The 9,480-nt window shown below is 39.7% G+C and overlaps 1 protein-coding gene across 2 annotated transcripts in view; it reads right to left on the bottom strand.

The window, feature by feature from the left end:
- Nucleotides 1–1,493: 1,493 nt before the first annotated feature.
- Nucleotides 1,494–9,480, bottom strand: part of GFPT1 (glutamine--fructose-6-phosphate transaminase 1) — a 51,851-nt gene continuing 43,864 nt past the window's right edge. For both annotated transcript variants that reach the window (XM_049785049.1, XM_049785048.1), the window contains 5 exons: nt 7,832–7,946; nt 6,120–6,247; nt 4,907–5,074; nt 3,077–3,238; nt 1,494–2,023 (listed from right to left, as the gene is read on the bottom strand). In XM_049785049.1, the coding sequence (XP_049641006.1) occupies nt 1,979–2,023; nt 3,077–3,238; nt 4,907–5,074; nt 6,120–6,247; nt 7,832–7,946 (618 nt within the window). In that variant the 3' untranslated portion in view covers nt 1,494–1,978. The remainder of the gene's footprint in view (nt 2,024–3,076; nt 3,239–4,906; nt 5,075–6,119; nt 6,248–7,831; nt 7,947–9,480) is intronic.

Raw genomic sequence — 9,480 nt, 5'->3', positions numbered from 1 at the left:
GGTTTACTCCCTGGCTGTGCCCAGAAATTACTCCTGGCAGGCTTGAGGGACCATATATGGAATGCCAGGAATCAAACCCTGGTGGGTTGTGTCTAAGGCAAATGTCATACCTCTGTGCTATCACTCTGGTCCCTATTGTTTTCAATGACTGAGCTTCTAGTGTCCATCTGAAGTCCTTCCAAACTGCCTCAAAATGTACCTATTCTTTCTTGAACAAAATTATACACTTTACTTACAACAGGTATTTGAAAATATTCAGTGCACTAGAAGTGCAAATGTGGAAAATAGAAAAAAAGAAAAAAGGCTGATCTTAATTATGCTTAATATCATAGCTTTATAATTTAAGAAAAAAAACATTTTAAAAGAGAAGAACTTGGGGCTGAAGAGTTGGACGTTTGCCTTGCACACGGTCAACCCGGGACGGACCTGGGTTTGATTCCCAGCATCCCATATGGTACCCCGAGCCTGCCAGGAGAGATTTCTGAGCACAAAGCCAGGAGTAACCCCCTGAGTGCTGCTGGATGTGTCACAAAACCCCGCAAAAAAATCAAAATAAATAAGAAAAGGACTTGATGAAAACCTGAAAAGGCTGTCCTAAATGTCCACTATCAGGCAAAGGGGGGAAAAATTTTGTGAAAACCTTATTACTCAAAATTTATTAGGTATCAAAGCAGTATTCTAAGCATTTTAATCTGAACTTTAATTCTTTACTTCTGATACTCAACTGAAGACATGGCAGTATGGAATGAAGGAATTTACCCGTAACTTCTCTAAAATTTCTAGCTATGTTTCAGGGATAGGACACCAAAAAATGTAGAGAAAAACACCTACAAAGCGACAGAGACTAAATCTGATGAAATCCTTCACAAATAGAGTGAAGCATGTAGCTTTTTCTAAGCCTTAATCACCATATACATATAGAGATATTCAAAAAGCTTGCAAATTTTCAAAAAAATGCCAAGAGCTTTAGAACTGGCATCAAAGGACTAATTTTATACAAGCCAGTGAAATAAAGTTCAGATTAAATGCAGAAAAGTCTTCCTTGGAGAGAGGTTTAAAAGAATCCTGAATATATCAGTATTAATTTGAAATATCTGATAATAATTATGTAGTGGTTAGAGAAGACAAGATAAAATATATCATTCAACAGATGGTTTGTTTTTCTAAACCTACAAATTCAAGGAAAGAGAAACCATTTCCAGGAGATAAAAAACAAAAATGGGATATCCTAAATGTATGCATCCCATTTTCAAACTGATAATCATATTGTCAGTTGTTCAAAGCAGCTCAGATTTAAAGTTTGTGCTCTGAGATTGTGCAATTATGTTCTGCTAAGGGCTGGAGAACTACTTAGCTTCCTATGTTACCTTGACTTACAAATAACAGGTGATAAATTTGAGATACAGGCCTACCAACTTAGATATAAACCCTATCAAACATTTTCCAATTTTAAGGTTGTAGCTTGATCGAAAAACAAAAGACAAATTTCCAAATAAATCACAATATCTTCTCTTTATATATAACTTAGCAAAGCCTTAATTAAATGTCCATACAGATTGGGCACAATTCACTACCAGCTCCAGCTCATTTTGGACATTCCAATTAAATGCATTCCTCTTTCACTGGTTTGACATAAACATGGTAAAGCAAGTCCTAATTATTTTAAGCACATAAAATCCTCTCAGTTTAAAGTAAGGACCCCAAACATCCAACACCCAGCATTCTTTCAAGAAAACGAGAGCTAAATCTCTCTGATATGGATTTCAACATATATTTCATTATTCAATCTGCCCAACAAATTACTGAAAAAATATGAGGTAATTTCACAACAAAAAAAAATCACAAATCGTATGGAATAACTAAAACTGATATATAAATATTTGCTAAAAAATGGCTTAAAAGGGGTGACATTTTAAATCAAGGCTTTAAATATAAAAGGTGTCTTGTGTTGCTTAATGATTCCATTATCAGGTGCTTCTTATTCTACAGTCACGGATTTGGCAAGATTCCGGGGGAAATCAACCTGCAAAAGAAAGAAAAGAGCAAAATTAGAGAGATTATACAGATTTAGAGTAGACAAAGGAGTCTCTATTAGCAAATTATTTTTGTTTATACAAACTAGAAAACACTATGCTTACTAGGAAGATATTAAAGACCACAAAGAATTAGACGAGTAAATACAATACATTATCTTGAAAAATTTGAAATCAATGAGACAGAAGAATCCTCAAAAAAGGCAGGTCTAGCACACAAAGTTCCTGTGGTATCTGTCAGGGTGATAGTTTGCTCAAGGGATGCAAAAAATGTTCAAAAGCAGGAGATTTTGGTTGTCACAATGATCAGTGGATGGGTAGCAATGCTAAAAACTATGCAATATGGGGCTGGCAAGATAGCGCAGCAGAAGGGCATTTGCCTTGCATGTGGCTGACTCAGGACGAACCTGGGTTCTATCTCTGGCATCCCATGTGGTCCCCCAAACCAAAAGTGATTTCTGAGCACATAGCCAGGAATAACCCCTGAGCGTCACCAGGTGTGACCAAAAAAAGAAAAAAAATGTAATGATGTAGCAGCCCCAAGCATTACAGAACTACTGACAACTACCCTTTAAGAAGCACTAAAAAAATAGATGGGAGATTCATCAAGGAGAGCCACAGTCCTAAAGGAAACCTCCAAGATTCTTTCCGGTTCTATGGACAAGAAATGTTATTATCTGACCTATCCACTGGACCATGTAAATATAAAAGATTTCTTGTAGATTCCTCCAACGTTGTTACAAATCTAGGAGGGTCCAGAGTAATAGTAGCATGAGAAAGGGACTTGCCTTGCATGTGGCAGAACCAGGTTCAATCCTGGGCAATACATAAATACATATGGTCTCTCAAGTGAACCCCCATGCCACCTTGCCAGAGGGGATTTCTAGGTAAAGAGCCAGGAATAAAGGAATTAGACCCAAGCACTGGTTGGGGCCCAGGAGACAAAAACATGACAAAACCAAACCAAAACTTTTAGAAGAAAAATATGTCAGATACATGGGGGTAAGAAGTAAGCACAAGATCCTGCCATGTGCCTCACTTACATCATAGCCTCTCAGCACAGCAAGGTGAAAAGCCAGCAGCTGTAACGGAATCACGCTGAGAATACCCTGCAAGCAGTCTACTGAGTGGGGCACCTTGATTGTTCTTTTTGTGTTCATAATGGTCTCAGTATCTTCCTTATCACAAATGACCACTGGACGTCCCTGGGAAAGAAAATTACACATACAAAAACACAATTAAAATGACACAACTGGGGCCAGAGTGACAGTACAGCAGGCAGGGCATTTGTCTTGCCTACAGCAACTCTACATCTCACATGGTTGCCTGAGACCTGCCAGGAGTAAGTCCTGAGCAGCAGCAGGTGTGGGCCAAAAACTAACTAAATAAATAAATAAGCAAATAAATGTGAAAACTAAAATAAAATCACACAACTGAGAAACACCCAGTGTTACAATATTTTTATTTATAAATATTTTTATTATTTACCAAGTGGTTCATTTAATAGTCATGTCAGGCATTAAATGTTCAAACACCAATCCCACCACCAGTGTGACCGACCTCTCCTTACCAGTGTCCCCAATCTCCCACACCTTCCACCATAGCCTGCCTCCATGTACAGGCACAAACAAATTTACTTTATATTACTTGTTACACCATGAAGCAAATGGAAGCACTTAGATCAATAAGTCAATCTGATAGGATTTTCTGTCTCTCCATGGTATTACTAAAGTCAGTGTCTAAGGATTTACTGGGCTGGGGTTGGTGCTGGTTGAACATTCTGTGTTACTGTTAGGCTCACAGAGGTTGGTAGATTACTCTAACTTTTGCATCAGATTAAGACTGCCTGTCTGGAACATGTATGTATGACTTTACAATGTGCCTGCAATCTTTTAGAATTTATATGTAGAGTCAAATTATTTGAAGACAATGTTAAACAAAGCACACACCACATAGAAAATCCATATATTAGCTAGCAACTGAAATATAAGCATTAAATTATTAAATTGGAGGGGCCACAAAGACAGTACAGGGAGAAGTTAGTCACTTAGTGCATGCCACTGATGCTGATTCAATCCCCAACATCTCATATCGTCCCCCAAGCTCACCAGGAATGATTTCTGAGTGCAGCGTCAAGAGTAAAGCCCGAGTACCATGGATGTGACCCCGAAACAAAACAAACCACCGAAACAAAATACATATTTTGGGGGTTGCCAGGGATATAACTCAAAGGACTAGAGTACCTGCTTTGCACACTGGTCCCCCAGATCCAATCACTCACACCACATGGTCTGCTGAGGAATACTGGCAGCAACCTGAGTGCTGAGCCAAGAGTAGCTCCCAAAAGCTGCACATGGCCCCCCTCCCCCCCAATGTTTCTTGATTAAAAATGAGCAGGGAGGGCTGGAGAGATAGCATGGAGGTAGGGCATTTGTCTTGCATGCAAAAGGATGGTGGCTCGAATCCCGGCATTCCATGTGGTCCCCTGAGCCTGCCAGGAGCGATTTCTGAATTTTGAGCCAGAAGTGGCTCCTGAACGATGCCAGGTGTGACCTCCCCCAACAAAAAAACAAACACAAAATAAAGGAGCAGGACATACTAATTGAGGAGTAGAAAATTAGCAGAACAAAATCTTTGAATTTGTTTGGATTTAAGATACTTAAAGCTGGGTCTTGTCAAACTCATGTCTCAGATTGCTCACATATAAACTCAGCATACTGGAAGCACAACATAATGTAAGTACAGGCACCAACTTGGCACATGAAATGTTTATGGTATGTTTCATGAAATAAATGTCATGAAATTTATATATGCTTCCATGGCTCCACACTATTAAAAGTCCCAAAGTGTGCTCACAGCAGTCCCTTACTTACCTGCCGAGCAACCACCTGCTGGAAGGCATTCTGGCACTTGGCGTAAGTGTGATCTCTCATGATGATCATGATGACAGGCATCAACTTGTCCACCAAAGCAAGAGGACCATGCTTTAATTCTCCAGCAAGGATGCCTTCAGAATGCATGTAAGTGATCTCTTTGATTTTCTAACAGAAAAAAAAAATTTTTGATCTCCTTTAAAACCCATTTTTAAGTAAACAAAACACAAAACATCTGATATCTGAAGTCACGAATTATTCAGAAGTATGAAAGGACAACTGGTCTGTAAATGTAGCCAGAAGCCTACACAAATTTTTTATAAACAAGTAACTAGAAGTTATATATCCCATTTATATATTCCACATAAGGATGGCCAGAGAGATAGCATAGCAGTAAGGCACTTGCCTTACACACAGCCGAGCCAAGATTGGACCCAGGTTCGATTCACAGCATCCCATATGGTCCCCAAAGCTTCTCAGGAGTAACCCCCGAGAGCCACTTGGTGAAGCAAGTTGGAAAATAATTACAAAGAAATAACCTTCAAAACAAAACAAAAACACAAATTTTTTGAAGATTATTTCTTTGTAATTATTTTCCAACTTGCTTCATGTTTGATCTTAATTAAATTTCACACTGAGAACTTATTGCAGATAACAAATTAACCCATTTTGTGACAAATTCAAGTTATTAAAAGGTATTCTTTAGGAACCAGAGCGATAGTAGGTAGAATGTTTGCCTTACACATGGCCAACCCAGGTTCAATCCCTAGCAAACCGTATGATTCCCCGAGCCTACCAGAAGTAGTTTCTGAGCACAGAACCAGGAGTAAGCCCTTGGCACTGCCATATGTGGCCCCACTGCCATATGTGGCCCCAAAACAGAAACAAATAAAAAAATAAGTGTATCCTTTGATTTTCACTTTCTTTTTCTTTTTTGGGGAGGTCACATCCAGTAGCGCTCAGGGGTTACTCCTGGCTCTATGCTCCTGACAGGCTTGCGGGACCATATGGGATGCCGGGATTCGAACCACCTTCCTTCTGCATGCAATACAAATGCCCTACCTCTGTGCTATCTTTCCTGCCCCTGAGTTTCACTTTCAATTAGAATACTGTTGGACTTTCTCAAGGCAAACATATCAGAAAACAGAAAACATAAAAACTCTTTCCAAAACTTCAAAGCCAAGAGATTGAGATTAAAGGTGAGAAAACTTACTAGTGCCCCTTCAAGACAAGTGGCATAATGATAGCCCCGTCCCATTATCAGGACTGACTTCTGATGGTAAAGCTCTGTTGCTAGTTTCTGAATTTCGTCATCCATGCTCAGTACTTCCTTAATCAAATCTGTTAGGAAACAATTTGAGTGAGTGGGTGAAACAGGCAAAGGGGTCACCTGAATGCTGATGAATAGAAACTAAACTACTGATATGATGACAGATAGAGTCCAGATGAGTATTTGCAACCAGGAGCTATACAGGATATTCAAGGGTTCACAAGTAAGAATTATGGAAATGGTGGCCAGTGGACAATCTGACGTAGAGAGAGGGGGAGTGTTACAGTAAAGAACAAGGCAGGAACTAGTCAGAAAAAGGTCGTGGAACACTGCTATAGACAGATGTAGAATTATAATGCTGTACACATGAAGCTTTTGTAATAAATTACAATATAAAAACATATAATTTGGGGTGGGAGCAATAGCACAGTGGGTAGGGCATTTCCCTTGTACAGGACCTACTGGATTTAATCCCAGCATCCCATATGGTGCCCCAAGCCTGTGGTGCCCCAAGCCTGCCAGTAGCGACTTCTTTTTTGTTTTTGTTTTTTGTTTTTTGGACCACACCAGCAATGCTCAGGGGTAACTCCTGGCTCTGTACTGAGAAATCACTCCTAGCAGGCTCAGAGGACCATATGGATGTTGGAAATCATACCGGGTCCATTATGCGTCAGCTGCATGCAAAGCAAACGCCCTACCACAGTGCTATCTCTCTAGCCTCCAGTAGTGGTTTATGGGTGCACAGCCAGGAGTAACCCCTGAGAGAAACTGGGTATTGCCCAAAAACAAAACAAACATAAAAAGCCCATATATTTAAAAACATTATTTATTCTAATTTTTATAGGAGCCTCACCAAGCAGTGCTGGTGAGCCCAGAACCATTCCCAAGATGCACAGCCTGGCAGTGCAAACCTAACAGTTCAGTGTTGGTGCCTGCTGGTTCTTGGGGCCACAGGATTATACTGGTAGTGTTCAGGGGGGTAAGTATGTCAGGGATCAAATTCAGGCCTCCCCAAGCACCAGTACTCAAGTGGGCTCTTCGCTACTAGAATAAACCATCTTGGTGTGGGGAGTGGGTTTAGGTCATACATGGTAATCCCTGAGGGACTACTCTAACCTCAGTACTCAAAAGTTGATAAATGGTGCCACAAATCAAAATCAGGGCTCTCATCTGCAAAGCATGTACATCATGCAGCCCTCTGTACCATATCTCTCCACTAGAGAATTTTTTTTTAATATTCACAAGTAGTAATAGTTAGGCCAGAACAAGTAGAGCAGGTAGGCCATTTGCTTTTCAAGCAACTAATCCAGATTTAATTCCTAGCATTCCATGTGGTCCCTTCAGCACTTCCAGGAAGTGATCCCTGAGTATAGATCCAGGAGTAAGACATGAACATAACTCAGTATGGTCCAAACTCTATATACACACCCCTTTAAAAAAAAAGGGGGGGTGGGTGGGAGGGCAGTGGGTAGAGAGAAAATAAAAGGCAGTAAAATAAGCAAAAAAAAAATACTATGAAAAAAAAAGTACAGTAAATAGAACAGATGCTATAACTGAAGACCTTACTGGAAAGCAATGCACAATACTTGAAGGATAAGAAGAGAAGTGTCCCATGACCCACTCCCCCCAACAATACAACCAGAGTATCTTTATACCAGGCAGCCGCTTCAGCCCAAGCATGATCTCTTTGCGTCTCTCTTGCATGGAGATCCTGTCATCACACATCATGAGAGCGAACATCACAAGGGACACAAACTGACTGGTATAAGCCTAAAACATCACACAAAGGCAGAAGAATTCACTGTAGACTCTATTTAAGAAGATGGCATTTTTCATTTAATATAAAATAATATAACTAACTCCCTCTGGTTTTCTAAGTATATATATAGCTATTCATCTTTTGTTAGAAAGCAAACTGAACTAAGAAAAATCTACCACTACTTCCTTTTAACTGAGTCTTGAACAAAGAACATAGCCTTTATTTATAGATAACAAAAATAACCAAAATACCTCATGTTTTCTGAAATGCATAATGTTTATTATGAAAAGCTTATGAAATTTTTCATAAGGTGAAAAGGATTCTTATGAAATCCCTAATGCCATGAAAAGGAAAAAAGGGACAGCTACAAAAGATAACTATTTTCCAGGCTAACTCACTGTTCAACAAAAAGAGGACGGTCAGCAGCACCCAAGCATGTCCTCAGACCATGTTTTCCATGATATGAGGGAATCCCTTGTTTCTCCAAGTGGTAGAAATGAAAGGCTTTGGGATTTTAATTCATGACTAAGGTCTGTCTGGACACTCTTCAAGACCAAGAACAAGCTACCCCTGAAAGTAGCTACTAACTCGGACCCAGAATGAAAATCCAGGCCGAAACACCTTATATGGCTTACTACATGGAGAAAACTCAGGCTAACATTTTCTGTTAGCTAGTCAAAATGAAAAATAAAACCTCAGAGGTTTTAACAAAAAAAAAAAATTCTGAAGTTACTCAAAAGAAAAAACATTCGAAGGTAGGTATATACATATTAACATCACCTTTCACTTTGCCTTTTATCTCAAATCTGTCCCTCCTGAGCACACTCAACAATCATCAAAAAAATATCTGACATCAACAGGAAAATAGACAGTAATAAACTGAAAATTTGAAATCATAAAAAAGTAAATACAGGGGCCAGAGTGATAGCACAGCGGTAGGGCATCTGCCTTGCATGCGGCTAACCCAGGACAGACCCAGGTTTGATCCTCATATGGTCCCGAGCCTGCCAGGAGTAAACCCTGAGCACAGCCGCCACCAGGTGTGGCCCAAAACAAAATAAAACAAAAGAGTAAATACATCTGTGGAGACAGAAAACCTTTCAAACTTCAATTTTTCTAAGATTCCTATTTTATTATTTGTATTAAATGTATAAATTTCCCAATTTCAGAAGCACTTATATGCCCATCCCAACTTAAAACATTTTGAAATTTTATTGTTTTGTTATTGTTGATTTAAGGCCACACCTGATTGTGCTCAGAGTTTACTCCTGGCAGTGGCTAAGTGGCGGTTTGAGCAAAAAAAAATTTTTTGGAATTAAACTGGATGATTATAATTTGTTAATTTCCTTTTTTGTTTTTGTTTTGGGGCCACACCTGCTGATGTTCAGGGGTTACTCCTGGCTCTGCACTCAGAAATCGCTCCCGGCTCAGTGGACCATATGGGGTGTTGGGGGATAGAACTGAGGTCCGTCCTGGGTCAGCCGCATGCAAGGCAAACACTCTACCGCTGCACCATTGCTCCAACCCCAAATTTGTTAATTTCCT

This window comes from Suncus etruscus, chromosome 12, assembly GCF_024139225.1.
Source record: "Suncus etruscus isolate mSunEtr1 chromosome 12, mSunEtr1.pri.cur, whole genome shotgun sequence".
Taxonomy (NCBI): domain Eukaryota; kingdom Metazoa; phylum Chordata; class Mammalia; order Eulipotyphla; family Soricidae; genus Suncus; species Suncus etruscus.
This window is presented reverse-complemented; position numbering and strand designations above follow the sequence as displayed.